We start from the raw sequence: 17,977 nt of genomic DNA, 5'->3' as shown, positions 1-17,977 counted from the left end.
ACAGTAAACAGGGGTGAAAGCTCAATAAATGTTCGATGTATCAATGCTTACAGTCGCAGGGAATATTATAAATGAAGTCATTGCGTATTAATCTGTGTTTTGAATCAAAGATAATGTAGAGATTATTCAAAACCTGTGATAAGTATAAACAGATGTGAGGGGTTACATTGGGTTGACCTCTAAAACTCATGATAACTTTTTCGTACTTGAATTCGAATACCAAGTTACGCAAATTTCGACAGCGAATTTGTTTTCGGTATTATTACTGAAGTTTGCACTTTGTGTATGTTTGAAAATGATCTGATTATGGTTTATTTCTGTTATCGTTTTGACCGCCCAATTGCCAAGTGCAAATCTGAATTCAGATTAGATTGTTTTGCTCGTATGCAATCTTAATTAACTTATAACGTACGATTGACATTTTCGAAAATGACCGATGGACACGTCCTTGTGTTCAGAGCATGGAGCATCAGACCATGAATTCCGATTAGTCTGATTGGAAAACGGGTTCATCAAAGACCAGGAATGGAGTGGAGAAATGAACGCTGAGGTCATTGCGTATTAAGAATCTTTTGATTCGAGTTAATCCAATACTGAATGCAAAGCATTCCGGCGTGAGAATCTCTATTTAATTCGACGGCAGTTGAGCCGTTATGTCTGACCTAGCAACGTTTTCGACATCTTGTACTTTAGTCACCGGTTGTTTATCAAGTCGAAATTGAAAATCCGGGTTATTCCAGTACTGAATCTCTCCATTACCCCAGATAACGAAGACGAGAGCACATTCTAAGAAAGAGCCAAAGCAGATCCAGAATACGACTCTCCACTCGGAAACCGTCTGATTCGGCGTCAGAATGCCAATAAGATACGGAGCGGCTATCCCTGCCAGAGCGTTGATCGTCGACTTCATTCCCATGACGGTTCCAGAATAGTTGGGACTCAAATCTATCGGGTTAATGAAAATCCCGGTAGTACCTATGCCCATGAAACCCATGCCGAGCACAAAGAGAACAACGACGACGACGCGGTTGCAGCCAACGTAGGATGCCGTGACTATAAAAATGGCTGGCACGACCATGGCAACGGCGGTGAAAGATTTCCTCACGTTCGTGACACTCATTTTCCGTGTCTTTATGAACCAGTCGGCAACCCATGACGACGCAACGCTCACGATCCACATAAGCAGGGAGGGAAGAGCCGACAAAAAGCCATTCGACTGAACAGAGAAGTTGAGGACGTTGCTCATGTAGAGAGGAAGGTCCGTGACCATGGTGAAATAGCTGATACCGTTGCCGATAGTTGCAATCAACAAAGCCCAGACTGGAACTGAGGTCAGAATGTGTCGCCAGGGTGTCGGTACCAGCTCTTTTTTGCAGTTTGTCGTTTTCCGCAAGTAGTTCTTCTCCGACTCGGTTATGAAGGGGTGGACGTCGGGATTGTTGTAGCAAAGCAAGACCCACGCAAAGAACCAGAGCACACCGGCTGCACCGAAGACGTAAAATAACAGCGGCCAGCCGATAGATGAATTTTGGATCATAACTCCCGAGAGCGCGCTGCCCAGCACGGTTCCAAGTTTGGTTCCCGATGTCACGACCGTCGCGATGGTTGACTCTTCACCCGGCGCGGACCATCGGGGTATGAGCTCTGCCATGGCTGGTATGGTCACTCCCTCCCCTAAGCCTATCAGGATGCGCAGGATTATGAGACCCGTAGAGTCGAATGCTTCGACCACCACCGGCGTCAGAAGTGTGAATATGGCAGTCGAGAAGATGCTCAAACCCAGGACGTACTTTCCGCCAATTTTGTCAGCCAGCATTCCACCCGGAATTTGAGTGAACACGTAACCCCAGTAGAAACTCGACAGAATGATTCCCTGCAATTCAATTTCTGGATTTGTATCATAATGTTCAATTTTTTGGAATTGGTGGAGAACGGTTATACGGATGACTAAAATGAAGTGATTGTTGAAGTGAAGTATCCAGATATTGTTTATTACTACGAGTTACTTACTTGTCTTTACTGTGTTGCGAATTTGTTTAAATACGTTATGTGAAGCAGTGCCTCTTTAAGAATACAACCTTGAAAATTCAATTCTAACGATCACCTGAATCACCGTGACATGATTCCTTGCCAATATCGAAACTTAAATCCGTGTTTTCTTACTTGTGTATAAGAATCCCATTCGTAACTGCCACCGCTACCGGTACCCGAGGTTGTCGAATCGGATGCTGGACAAATTTCGTTCGAACTCGTACTGTTTGAAGTTTTCGCAGACACGACCATCTCCGTGATCGCTAACGACATAGATATTCGCATGGTGTAAGCGTTTACAGCTGCCAGACATCCCATCACTGTGAATATCCATCGCTGCGGTATCCTCGCACCTGTAAAACGATTATTCTTTTCATCGACGCGAGTATGTCAAACAGTTCGTGAGATTGTGACAACTTCTTCCAGAGTTTGGGTTTCTACCGGTTGCCAAAATTACTTACAACAAAGTTTCCACGACGAAAGCATCGTCGAGACGTTAAAATTGAGTAGACAAGACCACTGAATCTTAGCCGAAAGTAAACTTCGTCACAAAATCGATCTGAAGATCCGACTGCAACGCTCTTTCGTGATAAGCTGATTGTGAATATTAGTGCTGTGTTCCTCGCTCCGTCGTCAATAAGGCGTAGAACTGCAGTGTTCCTATCTTGTGCCTAATAACCAGACTCAAACGTTCGAGGTCAAGATAACTGCATGCAGATTAGATTTATGTAATTCACAAATCATAAGCTGGCAAATGACTTTTGGTTTAATGGCGATAAGTCTTTCATAGCAATATTCTGTGGAATAAGAAGGCACATTAATCCGGTATAATATAAAGACTCAGTTCCTCGGCACCAAATAGCGCAAAGATTAATCTCACGGATCTGTTCAATAACATGCTACGAGTATTGTGTGACTTGTTATTGAGTGTATCTCGCTTTTTATCCAATTGAAATGTGGTCTTAAGTAAAAGTGGTCTATTTTCAGCAAAATTTGAAGCGCTCGTGTGACAAACACTTTTCTACCCACGTTTTTTTGAAATTTAGAACCAGAATATTTTTCTCAAACTTGAGTAGGTATATCGATCGATATTTTTGAGTAAATTCTTTAAAATACTGCTGTCTATTCCAGAAATTCGGAGCCTAGTCCAACCGCGGGAAACGATTCTTTCAATTTTTAAAAATACATTTTGAAATATGTGAAATTTATTACGGTGATTTGAAGCTCAAATAAAATTCATTCAAAAATATTCATAGAACATATCATAGAACATAAAATAAAACTAAAAGTATTTTTTCAGAGCAATAATTTATTATATTCTTATTTCAGTGTTGAAAGCGTATCGCTTGACCATTGAACCTGAGATGCTACAAGAACCGCTACGTAACATAAAGTGTGGGGCAGCCCAGAGGAGGTGAGAATACTTTTTAAAATAATTGTTTCATAATTCAAGATGTTCCTTTTGAACCCAACTTCTAGTCCAAGTCAATGAATATAGAATCAGGCAACAGTAATACCTAATCCATTATATTAACGTCCATGATATATCATACAAACAACAGGAATTAACAGGAACTTGGACTATTGATAAACGCAAATCATTGATTCCGCAACGTTTCGACCATTTTATTTGGCCTTCTTCAGGCGTCTATAAACATACATATAAATACAAAATATTTTAAACACAACGCATAATACATATAACAAGATTATACAATTAATAGCAAATAAATTTACCTCAATTTATAAGCGTAACAATATAAATCTTCTTATCCAACTTCATTAGCTCCTCATAAATAATTAACAAAATTCAAAAATTTATTAATTAAAAAGAACGCAGCTAACAGAACCGACTTGTACATGTAAATAAACTGTCGACCGCAGTCGACCTCAAAATATACATAAATGAGGAAACAGTAAGCGAATGAAGCGCCCTTGTTTCCCACATTCACCGCCGCGGGAATTCAAAGTTGGATAAGAAGATTTATATTGTTACGCTTATAAATTGAGGTAAATTTATTTGCTATTAATTGTATAATCTTGTTATATGTATTATGCGTTGTGTTTAAAATATTTTGTATTTATATGTATGTTTATAGACGCCTGAAGAAGGCCAAATAAAATGGTCGAAACGTTGCGGAATCAATGATTTGCGTTTATCAATAGTCCAAGTTCCTGTTAATTCCTGTTGTTAGTAATACCTAATATGAGCACCGAACATCGACTTAGCTAAATTTATTAAAGTTTCCTTCTTTGTTCTCTCCAGATTTAAGCAGAGACATCCGAGCAACTTCTCCATTACTCGGCAACGTCGGTGAGTTTGCACGTATTTAGGTTACGGGTATTTCCCTGGGATTCCCCTGTCACGTGGCGTGGCGGTAACAATTGTTACGCAAATCTTGGATTTCTTAGCTGCATGGATAGGCTCATTAGCGATCGCAACGTGCTTGACTTTTGGTCGGATAATTTTCGTTTCGCAATTTAATTAACCGTAGCTCACTTGAAGTTAGAAATTTTACACGTTGCTAAAAGTGGAATGAGCATCGCGACAGGTAACCATCGCTTACTCGGCATTCGCGAGATCGAATTGCGTTTCGCAACTGATGTAATAATCTACGTTTGAATTTACCGACAATGTCGTTTAAGCGGTGGGTTCACCTGAGGTTTCAACGTATTTAAATATTCACATTATTGTTATATCGATAAAATTCCAAAGTCTGGCATAACGTAACGTAATCAAATTGCATCTTATATTATACGTCATTTTCAATATTCTAACATTCAACAAGTACCGATCAAATTTTTTTTTTTCTTAGCTCGCTTAGAAAAATGCTAATTGGCATACAGGATGTTTTTAATCACTTTTACAAAAGGTTGATGTACCGATAGTCTGCCAACATTTGCTAAAATGATAGATACGATATTGTACCGCGATACTGTATTCCGAGTAGGCAGACTACGATACAAAAACATTTTGCTCCCGACAGGTAACCAACGAAAATGTAAGTCAGTGACCACGGCGCGAATGACGAAGAATGACGTGTGTTGGAAAGAATGGAGAATCGTTTAGATCGAATATAGGTAACCGGGTAGGTAGGCGAACGTTTTGGGATCCGTCGCGGGGTTTGTGCGTGTGTGTGTGCGTCTCTCTTTTCCGTTGGGAAACAGGCAAGGGTAGGCAGGTCGCGATGTACCGCGATGTTGCTAACTTTTGTAATCCACAGCGTCGAACGATCACGGAAATTTTGTTCCCAAAAGAATCGGTATTCGAGTCTCTCGACCGTTTGTTAGCGTTTGAATAATAACGAGTTAGAATTTTCCATTTCTTGTCACTCTGCAACCATTTTTCCATTGTTGTTCAATTCAATCATTCAGTGATCACCGATCGTTATTCCATTCGATTGATTTCTGTGATCGTCCGAATGGGCAAAACGCATCTCTCGACCATCCATCGCGTTCCGTGGTACGCTGGATGGCGAGATGCTGAGCTCGAAGACTTCGCGTCGAAGAGGAACGCCGACCGTCACGCCACACAATATAGGTAAAATGCATGCCCTCCAACCTCCCTCCCGGACTTGACCCGCATCTCGGAAGAACAATCCGCATCGCGACGCGTCGGGTTCGAAAAGACGCGGATGCGGATTGGCTTTCTGCAGAATTTTGCGACAAGTCCTAGATATTTAAGGTATTTTTACAGGTAAATCGGTCGCGCCCTTTTGCGCGTGTGAATTAATCACGGGAATCGGACGCGCCTTTTGCGCGATTATTAATAATCAGGGTGGCGACAAACCGGGAAAATCGGGAGTAGTCGGAGAATTTTGTCCATCGAGAAAAGTCGTGGAATTATGACGAACCATTGGATAGAACGCACTTTTCTATAAATTGTTTTCAAAATTCAGCCGTGTTTTGTAAATTCAGCCAAGCTAACTGCCGGAAATAGAATTGTACAATTTCTAATTGTTCGTGTGAGACGAATCAATATTATTCACGTTTTTTAGATCCAAATCAATATATTCAAGATGTACATTGTACAACTTGCGGAGCTGTAAGATCGTAAAAGCTGTTCAACAATATTCAAGTTTCGTGGGAAAACGTCAGGGAGTTCTGAACTTTTTTACGGGAAAAGTCAGGGAATTTTATTTGAGCACAATCGGCGCCATCCTGCAAATGATCCAACGATCCAGTGATCGAGGGATCGGTGGGATCCGGTAATCGACTCCATCCGGTGGTTAAGGTGTCCAAGGTGATCCAGTGATCGAGTGATCGAGTGATCAGTCCGGGAGGTAACGATAGATTTCGTTGCACAATTTTCGCGAGCTTAATTTTTTTTGTCCGAGTTATCCGTGTTACATACAACAGAGTAGCACGAACGTCTTCCAACGCGCCCCCACGACGAGGGGTGGTACACGACGCTTACAATTACTGCAGAAAATGAGGAAAAAAATGCATGGCATTCACAAAACGGAGCTTGTATGAATTTTGTGAGGCGCTGGCGAATTTCGTATTCAGCCTGACAGTGCTATCAACTTTATTTGCGGCCAAAAAATTTCAAACGCGAAATAGCCGGTTTTTGAACTTAACTCGAGATAGCCGGTTATTCTACGCAATCGTTGGTATTCTCTAAGCTTCTTATGTTTCAATTAATGCCTACGATAAATTTCGCGTATTCGGCAATACGTTTATATTTTTAAATTCATTTTGCTATAATTGTAACCCCGCCGCAATCCCCCGCCGTGAAGGTGATTTGACAGACGTTCGTATTAATATTATATGTTACACATATAACTTAAAAAAGATGAAGCTTACGGAAATGACCCGCAAATTTTTGACGCTGCCTCCGGGACTAATCGAGTGATCGAGTGATCCAGTGGCCCAAAAATGGATGATCCGGTGACCCGAGTGATCTGAGTTTCGATTCGAGTGAGCCAGTTGAATCGAGTGATCGAGTGATCTAGTGATCGAGCAGCGTGGTGAGAGACTTTTAAAACCGGGAAAAGTCAGGGAAATATGATCGACCAAATGGAGAAACGTACTTTTTTTTTTCATAAAAATCATTATCAATCTTGAACTATGCTTCATAAATTCAGTTAAACGGACCTTCGGAAATGTAATCGTTCAATTTCTAATTATTCGTCTCAAATGAAGCAATGCCACGTGTTTCTTAGATCCAAATTAATATAAGTCAAACTTACACTTGAATATATTAAGGATATCATCCTACACGGTTAGCCGAATTAATCGGTTATCAAACGGGTCTGTCAATTTTTAGTTGGTTACTTCTTCTACCTCTCTCGTCTTTTTACCTTTTTTGTTATTCATTACATAGATATCATCGATTCCGCATATATTTCAATATTGATTTACGATTTTATGTGATTATTCAAAGGTATTAAAAACTTTTCTTATCTCCGGATTCGATACAGTGCATTTGGTAGCAGTATAGATTGCATTATCTCGCTTCTGCGATAATATCCAATTTTGTTATCTGTGAAACATGTCTGTTTTTATTACGAGTGAATTCTCTTTTGCATTAAACAATGTTAAAACATTACAAATTACCGTAGATTTTCAGAGCAGTTTAAATTTAAGGAAAAATAGGAAACAAAGGCAAAAAATCGATAATCGCTAACACGGTAAATTCAAGCATTAAGCGCATGTGTGCAGTTTCAATAAATATTTCTAAACGATTGAGACTTCGGGTGTTGATCTACGCTGTGGATGAGAAATATGGTAGAAATTATTCTGGAACAATGACAAGTACGAACAGATGCAATTCCTTGACACGTGTTCGTGTCGAGAGGACAATGAACAAGATCACAAATTCCGATCAATTGAAATGAAAAACGCGTCTGTCAAAGATTAATCATTGAGTGGAAAATGAAATTTTGAGGTGATTGTTAATGAGGCATTTTTTGATGGCATGGCTGTTTGACATTGAAAGAATAACATTCTGATGTGAGAATCTCTATCTAAGTCGACGGCTGTTCAACCGTTCTGTCCGAATTTGTATCGTTTTCAACTTTTTGTACTTTAGTCACCGGTTGTTTTTCAAGTAGGAAGCCGTGATGATGAAAATGGCCGGCAGGATTGAGGAGATTGTAGCCAATGACTTCCTCACGTTCGTGACACTCATTTTCCGTGTCTTTATGAACCAGTCGGCAATCCATGACGACGCAACGCCCCCAACCCCCTGTAGGTACGACCATCTCTGTTATCGCAACCGACAGACATACTCGCATGGTGTAAGCGTTTACACCTGCGAAACATCCCATCAATGCGAATACCCATCGCTGTTGTATCCTCTCACCTGTAAGAAGTTTCTTTTTTTTTATTGAGACGAGTACGCCAAACACTTTACCCAATCCTGACAACCTATTTAAGACTTTGAATTTATATCTGTGGCTAAAATTACTCACAACAAAGTTTCCACGAAGAAAACATCTTCGAGACGTAAAAATGGTGCACGGAAAATCATGCACCGAACCTCAGTCGAAAGTATACGTCGTTAGAAATTTAATTTGAAGATCGGTGAGTGATTCCGACCTTGATGAGGTGCGGAGCAGTATTTCTATCTCGTGCTTATTGATCAGACGTGAAAGTTTCATTTGCGAACTCGATAAACGCGTGAGGATCGCCTGCAATCATCCACTTATCAAATCCCAAGCAGGCGAAAAAACTCCGTTTCTATTACTTCATGACCCTGTTTTATTAGCGAAGTCACTTGGTTGTCGTTGGAAACGCTTAGCTGTATCGAAGAGTCTCCGTGAAAGCGCTACATCGGATTTCAAAAAGAGTAGTAACCTGCACGCATGCAAAAATAATGAATAAAGTGAAAGCGAGTCAGTGATATTATTTTGGGTGATAGATTGGATCGTATATTATATTTATTTGAACCCATAATTTTATATATATAAACAATAGCTTAGAACTCTAGCTTCAGCAGCTTTAATAGCGAGAACCGATGCTGTAAAAAATTTCAATTCATTCTCTTCTCCTCTTCAATTATTCTACGCTCTTATACGCGATGATTGGATAATCACTTCCCATCGAGTTTTGGCATTTATGTTTGATGAAGAAGCGATTCTGATAACGGTTTGTTTAAGCTTTTTATGCCTCAAACGCGGGTTATACTCAAAGTATGGAAATAGTGCGAGGCATCCAATCTTAGATAATTCTATCCAATATCAATTTAAATTGTTGATCCACTCAATCTAAAGTAACGATCGTTTGTTCACTCGATCAATCGCGAAACTGTTTTTAATAATTCGTTCATAAGTAGGTACCTTGCTTATTTTGTTCAGGATTATTTATAAGTGTACGTCAGTTAAATTATGCAATCATTAATTGGTCTAAAATTTAAATGTTTAATGATGAGAAAAATTTTTACAGAAAAACAATTTCCAAAAAATATGAATGCACTAAATTTTGTTGCTATTCAAGTAGTTATCGAAAAAACGAACACACCAGGTTTTATTTCGATGATGTAGCTCCGAAAATGTGTGAATGTAAACTGTCGTATAGTCTAGACGCTATTTCCATTTCTCAAGTGGATCGTTTTGATACACACAGCTGTACGTGTAACGCAAGCGGAATTTCAGGTAATCATTCAGCTGGCTCCAAAAGTTTGATAAATCTGCCTTCGTATCGATTGATAATCAGGGTTCATACAGATGAACGTCTTATTCTCAATTGGATCGTTTTGCAATTATTCTGATAGGGATTTAATTGTCGTTTATCAACGCGGTACACCAATACAGGAGCCACTAATACATCCTTATTGAAATGTTCAACGACATCGCATACAATTCTACAATAATACACCGACAAGGGTAATTAATGCATCATTCATGTATAAGATACGACACGTACCCGCGATAATGATTCTCAACACCGTGATTGTTCGCGCCACTTTATTATTATTATATTAGTTTTGTAAATTTATCATAGCAAATACTTTAGTGTCGTTATATTTGTATGTTGCACCTATTTACCACGTATAAGGTGACTAAAGAGTCACAACAGTAGATTTACTTTCTTATTCCGCATGACGAGTAGTTCAACGTTATAGTAATTCAAATTACGTACTTATTGCCCACGTCAGAAATTCGTGAGCCGATACTCGAATCGGCAGTTACGTACGTTCGCTTGGCCGGTGAGGGCGCAGCGCAAGTTAGTTAGTCTCGAGCGCTCGAATAGGTAGGACGTGTTAGGTTCTCCTTAGACACGCGCGTCGATTACTTCGTCTCGCGTAGTTTTAAGATTTATCCGTTTAACACGGTCGGAGGAGACGCGGCACACCCTCTAGTAGGGCCGGAGGTGCCCGTCTCCCGGATGAGGGGGAGTCGCGGCACACCCTCTAGTAGGGCCGGAGGTGCCCGTCTCCCGGGCGAGCGTCATTGCTTCAGCGTTGGTTCCCGAGACGTCGGGACCGCTGTTTGCACGGCATTGGGCCACCTTGACGCTCCCCACTCCCGGCTTCCACGAGTGCGTGGAAGTTGCGGAGCACGGTTTCTCATGGAGACTTAGATAAGTTGGCTTAAGATCATTGAATGATCATTCAATCTGGTTGACAAGGAACGCACCAGCGGCTGTATTATCCTGTTTTATGATGATCTGATTGGCAGTTAATAAACACTGGTCTTGCTTCGGCTTTTCCCTCTGCACCGTGAGGGTTTTTATGCCGAAGCAAGCGTCTTGTCTTTCCCGCGAAATTGTGTTATTTATTTATTTACCCTCTCGCTCACTCATCCCATTCCGATTGAAGTTAGAGAAGAACTCTGATCAAACGACCAAAACAGTGATTTCGAACTTATCGTCATTATTGGTACACTTACATTTCATATCCTGAATTTTCTTCCGCTGACGATTGTTTCGTTTTCGAAAAATTGCCATCAAATAAATCACTTGGTTAGAAAAAGAATGTGAAAGAAAGAACCGAGAAAAGATTTGATTTGAAAACTATACCGTGACAAAATTTCAAATTCCTCATCTCTTCGTTTTTTTTTTCTTCCGTCTAGTTTTTTTAGTGCTTGTTTAGGTCAGGTTAGAATTGTTTAGTTTGGTGGGAGAGTACTAAATTTTTAAATCCTTTTTTTTTATCTTCAGACCCTTAGGATGTGAACAATTGAATTATTGTTCGATTCAATTTCATTATCAACAATCGATAACAGCGCTGTAATATTGAATAGATTAGAGAGAAAAATGTCGCTAGGGTTTACTTGAATAAGCTTGCAAAGAGAATTAATTACCTCTCTGTCGGAACATAATAAATTTCTCCCCTGACAAAAACGCAATCAGAAAGAAAGGGTGATGCTTTCGAATCATTGATAAAAATTTCCTTCACAGTTTATCGCGCGGAAAATGGGATTTTCAAAATAATGAGAAAATTCTTTAAAAAATACATGTTTATTCAGAAAAATCAACGAATTCATTTTACATGATAAAACAAAAAAAAAAGAAATAAAAATATCCTCTGAAAATTTGTTGAACAATATTTCGTTTAAGTAAATTTTGGGCATTATCATTGTTCAAATTGAATTTTCATATCGTCTTTGTTGTGGTAGATTCTTTTGTAGATTTTTATCTTATCAGAAGGTATTCAATATTGTCTACGAGACTCACTTTTAGTTGAGAATGTACAGCCAATACATCGTAATAAAGGCAACAGAGGAACAGTTGTTCTCAATATCATTTTATTAATTAAGTAGGCCGTACGAGATTGTTTTAGAAGTTCTGTGGTTTAATTTTTAAATTGAATATAAATTCTTCACTTGCATTACGTATCGGTAAAATTTATATACCACGGTGCTAATAATATATAATTTTTGTTTTTCCACTTTCACAATTATTACTTTGGTAGACAGAATGAACGGAAAAAAATCTCCGTGGTGAAATTAAAAAATGTCACGGTCAACCGTTTACTGAGTTGGCGTGGAATTTCCCATATACAAGTTTCGCGTACTAATTTAATACTAACGCGATAGTCCAAATCTTATCAACCTATCTGAAATACATGTGCCACTGTCGGTGTATCGCAACCTTGTACCGTTAGGAATGTGACAAAAAAAAAAAAAACAAACAACAAAATATCAATTATTTACAATCGGAACAATTATGAGATTAACAGCAAATGAATCCGATACCGTGTTATCACTGATTTTTATTACAATTTGTGCCTATTTTTTTATTTTTTACTTTTTATTAATTTTTTAGTAGTGACAATGAGGTAAAATTGACAATTTTTCGTTAAAAAGGTGTGCAGAAACGTCTGATATTGAATGAATTCTGATATTTTCTCTCACTTGTTTGATTTTTTTTTTTTGTCTCACAGCATTTATTAAATCACAAAATAACCAGATTTGCGCATACTAAATTATTTGCTATCAGTTTCCGGATTTTTACAATTGAAAAATCATCTGTCACTTCAGCATAATCGGGAAATTTAACATCTTTAACATGGCAGCTTCGCATTGTGATACAATGACCCCGTATGAACAAAAGCATAAAAAGAAAGTACTTCAAGAAACTCACGAAAGGAAAATCGTTCGGAATTTCAAGTCAGAAAATGAAAACAAATCACAATAATACGGAAAACATCCCGAACGTCTGGAAATAATTTTTTTTTTTTTTCAATTAAGGTTTAATCAAGTTTTGTTACATATTTTTTATTTTGTTCTGCGACTAGAATGAAACGATTTAAGAAACTGTGATGTAATTTTGAAAATCGGGAACGTGATTACGGATTTTTAAATTGATATTTCCGTCAATTTAGACTTATCTTCGTCACTCGTGCCGCCCTGTTTAATGTATGATACTATCGTTACGAAGATCGTTCGTCAAGAAAATGATAAGAGAAAACTGGAAGTCAAACACGAGGAGCTGATTAAAAATCCTCCCAGTATCGAGGACTGTTTTTTAATTCTATAGCAAGACGTGTTGCAGAAGAGATATTTTATCGAATTATATCATAACAATTTGACCATTCGTATACGAAAATATTTGGAAAATATCGCTTGATCATCCGTGAAACAATTTCACCCCAAATTTTCAGAGATAAGATTTTTTCGCAGTGGCTCCGGGAGCTCGATCAAATTTGTAGCGACACATCGAACGTGCGGATTTGCAGGGGTTTCTTTGGAGTTGAGAAATCGGTTTGAGGGATTTTCAAATAAGTAATGGATTTCTAAAGTATTTATATTCGTTGATCGTTGACTATACAGGTATACATGTAATTGCAAAAATATCACATAATCTTATATTTACAATGCCCAGTGTTTCGTAAATAATTCGACTGTTTGAAGCCAGCTTGACAATCGACGCTGATAATAATTGGCAAGAACTTGAGGAGAGATCGATTAGCTCTAGCTAATTTCTAAATAAGACTAGTACAGACTTTGGGTTCGTTTTATGAAGGACATTTCTCATGACTGCTAAATAACAGCTGTATAGTTTGGGATAAATGCAGCCGTGAGGGTTCATGGTTCACCTGCATCCCTAACACTTCGATAGCATGTAAAGAAATCCCTTACAGTATACACAAACATGTACATTTTGTGACATAGGAATTAGAAGTCAATTTAGCGATTCACACATGAGACATTTACTACCTATTCCGAAGATGAAGCTCAATTCGATTACACCGATCGTTAACTACAATGACGACGAGACAAGTATGAAAGAGCGAGTTCCTCTTGGTTTCAACTATTTTTACGTGACAGCCTTAGTCCTGAGGTTTTTCAAGTTTTTGGCAGCGGTCGCTTCGCTCTCAACATCCTTGGAGTCGTTCTCCCGGTTTTCCAGGTCGTTCCAGTACTGGATCTCGCCATCCTGCCAAAACAAGACACCGACATTTGTCGCCATAAATACAGCGAAGGTGATCCAGAACACCATTCTCCATTCAGTCACGGTCTGATTGGGAGTGAGCACTCCCACCACGTAAGGCGTCACTATTCCAGCGAGGGAGCCGGTGGCGATCATGAGGGCCATTAACGTGCCCGAGTAGTTGGGACTGAGGTCGACGCCGTTCACCATCAACCCAGGGTAGAACGGTCCCATCAAACCGACGCCAATGATGAAGAGAATTACGACGAGGACGCGGTTGCACTCCCCGTAGGACGCGGCTACGAGGAATATCGCCGGTCCGACGGAGCCAAATGTGGTGAAGGCCTTGCGGACGTTGGTGGTCGTCATCTTGCCGCTTTTTATGAGCCAGTCGGCCGGGATGGAGCATATATTGCTCAGGATCCACATCGCCACGTAGGGTAGAGCGGTTAAAAGGCCGTTCGAGGTTATGGAGAACTTTAGGACGTTGCTCATGTACTTCGGGAGGTCGGTCACCATCGTGTAGAAGCCCCAGTCGTGCCCGAACTTGCCGATGAGAAGAGCCCAGAGTGGGAATGAGGTCACCATGTGGCGCCAGGGGATCGGCTGGGTGTGCTTCCTCGTGTTCTCGCTTATCTTGTCCTGGATGTACTTCTTCTCGGCTTCGCTGATGTACGGATGGACGTCCGGGTTGCTGTGGAAGAAGAGAATCCAGGTCACCAGCCACAAGGCACTGAGACCTCCGAAAAAGTAGAAGACCAACGGCCACCCTATCGGCGAATACTCTAGCAGGATTCCGGACAAAGCGTTTCCCAGGATCGTTCCGACTTGTGTTCCCGTCATTACCATCGTCCCGATCTTCGACCTTTCCTGCGGTGGCGCCCATTCCGCTATAAGCACGTTCAGCGCTGGGAATGTCGTCCCTTCACCGAGTCCCATCAGGATTCTGAGGACTATCAATCCCGTCGAGTCGAATTTATTCACCACCAATGGTGTCAGCAGGGTGAACGTCGTCGATGACAGGACTCCAGCACTCAGGGTGTATTTTCCTCCGAATTTATCCGCCATGATGCCTCCTGGTACTTGGGATACTATGTAACCCCAGTAGAAACTCGATAGAATGATTCCCTGAAACGTGATTTATCGGGGGTCACAATGACGGTCGATTTATTTTTTGGCAGTTTGAAAGTTGATATGATTTCAGAAAACGTTTCTCTCAAACTTTTCATTTACAGGGATCATTGTGACGATCAGTTGAGGGCTTGAACTGCTATACCATGCACACTTTGGCAAAAATCCGTCCTAATCGTTCAATGGAATCATGTATCCATGAAACTCTTGTAAAAATTTTATTGTGCCTGTAGAATGTGTGATGTTATTACCACACTGCTGATAACGAGGATAAATATTTACAATTGTCAGATTCGTTCAATAGGTTAATCAAGTCTCGTAGTAGATATCGTTGAAGCATGTATGTGTGTTAAAAAAAAAAAACTGCACAGTTTGTCCATTACCGCACACGTACGCATTGCTACGAGCATGATATTTTTTGATATCCTTAGAGATCAGAATGTGATATTGGAATACCCGGATTGATAATGGTGGATTCGGCGTGGTGGATCAAAGTTCACGAAAGAGAATGGATTCTTCAGAAATTAGGTCTTTCAAAGTTTTTAGTACCACTGAATTCAATTACGGTGTCAAATTTAGAGAACTCGTTGTGATGAATTCGATATGTATTGGAGAGAAGTTTGACAAATTAGCCCAAGTATCGGATATTATTCTACCTGCGTGTATTCGTCCCAGTCGTAAGTGTCGCTGCTGGCGCTATTCGACGAAGCGGAAAGAGTTCCCGAACAAGTTTCTCCGTCTGTAGTGCTGTTCGAAGACGATTCGGCGGTTGTCACCATCTGCGTGATGGCAAGTGACAGGCAAATTCGGTTCGCGTACGACACTGTTATCGCCAGACATCCCATCACCGCGAACACCCATCGTTGTCGCACTCTCCCACCTGACAAGATTTGAAAAAAATCATAATAATAATAACAATGCGAAATAACACAGTGCGCAATTAGTACCCCCAAGAACTAAGAGTCTGGAGATATTTTTTATGTGCGAAACCAATGGCGTTAATGAAATGAATCAAAAACGGAAACTAAAAAATTATGAAATCATACAATTGATTATCTTTGTTGTGGCAAACGATTTCAAACACGATTCTGAAGAGGATGCGATCAGAATATCAAGAATAAATCACTATTTCTATGTTCCGTTGAAAGAGTATACAAACTATTTGAGGGTAGTTTATTCCCGAGCGGCAAGGAATAGAGTGCGACTGGATTTAATTTCACTTCAAAGTGGATAAGAAAACGAATGAATAAATAATATACTCTTCAGTCACGCTGCTCTGCAGCTGCTTCCAAAAAAAAATTTAATAAATTTTCCCTCGTATAAATTAATAATCAAGATTGATATGAACTACTGGTATATTTTCAAGTGCATCGTTCTGATACAAACAGAATTCGAGGCAATTATGTAGTTGGTTCCGGCGAATTGATAAATCTGCCTTGGCATCGATTGATAATCGAGGTTCATATAGACGAACGGCATATTCTCAAGTGGATCGTTTTGCAATTATTCTGATAGGGATTAAATTGTGGTTTATCAACGCGGCACACCAATGCAGGAGCCACTAATACATTCCTATTTAAATCTTCGACGACATCGCATACAATTCTACAATAATACACCGAGAAGGGTAATTAATGCATCATTCTCAACAACGTGATTTCGATTTTATCGTCATTATTAGTACACTTACATTTCATATCATGAATTATCCTGAAATCACTTGACCGAAAGAAGAATGGATAGAAAATTTGATTTCAGTACTAAAGCGTAGTAAAATTGCATTCCCATTTCTTTGCTATTTGTCGTTCAATTCTTTTAGTGCTGGTTTCGTTTCACAGATTAGTTTTTGTGAAAAGTAACATTTTTTTTTTTTCAATATTTCAACACCAAGAAAGTAATCAATCATTGATTGTTTTAATTGATTTATTGACAATTGACGATAGTTTGACAGCATTGAACAGATTGGAGAGAGAAAATGGACTGAGGTTTACGTGAATATTGTCTTACAAGAAAATTAACTCTGTACCAGTGATGAACTTTTTCTACGTCCGAAACGCAGTCAGAAAAAAATTGATGCTTTCAAATTATTATTACAAAATATTCTTCTTAAGAATGAAACGATTTGCCAGTTTACCTGAAGTTACACGAGTTTTTTAGTGAAACGTAGTATTTTTTGCACTTGCGATATCCAGAAATTTATTTATTCAAGAAAGAGAGCTTCAACATGATCACATCGAGTGGAAAAATTATTTTTATGATAAGTCAACTTTTGCAGTTACTTGGATTACCAAAAACTACAAATCGTTAGATTCTGATTTGTCCGTAATATTATTCGTTATATACGTGGAACGAAGATTTGATTCTATAAAATATTCAAAAATAGTTTATCAAATCAAAACAAGTTTATCATTTCTCTGCCCAAAATTTGAGTACGAAAACAAACCAACAATTGACATTCGTTTACTTATTCAACCACAATAGATCTGTGAACTAAACCGATTTGCGCGGTGATAAAAATTGCAAAAAAAAAGAAAAATCTCGTCTTTTCCTAAATTTGCCGTTTACAAATGTTAATAAAATTCTTTCTACTTACAACAGACTGTCCAAGACGAAAACATGCTTGTATTACTCGGTAAGTCGATTCAAAATTGACGTGAGAGCCTGAGGAATAACGGGCATCGAAAGGAAAAAAATGAATGGAGAAAATCACTCGAATGTTAGTACAGTATCATTTGTGGAATAATTTGTTTGTTAAATAATCGGGAATGGGTGAGAAAAAATTGAAAACTTGAAAATATTAATCGACCGGGAGAAGAAAGTTGGTCCGAAACGTTTAACGACCAAACGAATTCTAAAATCAAGCGATATGAAAAATTCACTAGGCTACACGTAAATGGAGCTCGTGGGGTGTCTTAACGAATTATATCCCTCTCAGAGGAGAAAACCCATCCCCACTTAGGCATCGAGTGGAATTTCGACTCTCCCACCAACGTGG

General features: G+C 39.3%; 1 protein-coding gene across 1 annotated transcript in view; it reads right to left on the bottom strand.

Annotated features, from left to right (window-relative positions):
* LOC124309017 (uncharacterized) overlaps nt 1-17,977 on the bottom strand; it is a 24,104-nt gene extending 6,127 nt beyond the window's left edge. Inside the window, exons 1-3 of the mRNA XM_046772234.1 lie at nt 17,576-17,977; nt 15,639-15,862; nt 631-1,873 (exon numbers count right to left, since the gene is read on the bottom strand). Coding sequence (XP_046628190.1) covers nt 631-1,873; nt 15,639-15,862; nt 17,576-17,600 — 1,492 coding nt within the window. The 5' untranslated portion in view covers nt 17,601-17,977. The remainder of the gene's footprint in view (nt 1-630; nt 1,874-15,638; nt 15,863-17,575) is intronic.

This window comes from Neodiprion virginianus, chromosome 7, assembly GCF_021901495.1.
Source record: "Neodiprion virginianus isolate iyNeoVirg1 chromosome 7, iyNeoVirg1.1, whole genome shotgun sequence".
In the NCBI taxonomy this organism is placed as follows: domain Eukaryota; kingdom Metazoa; phylum Arthropoda; class Insecta; order Hymenoptera; family Diprionidae; genus Neodiprion; species Neodiprion virginianus.
This window is presented reverse-complemented; position numbering and strand designations above follow the sequence as displayed.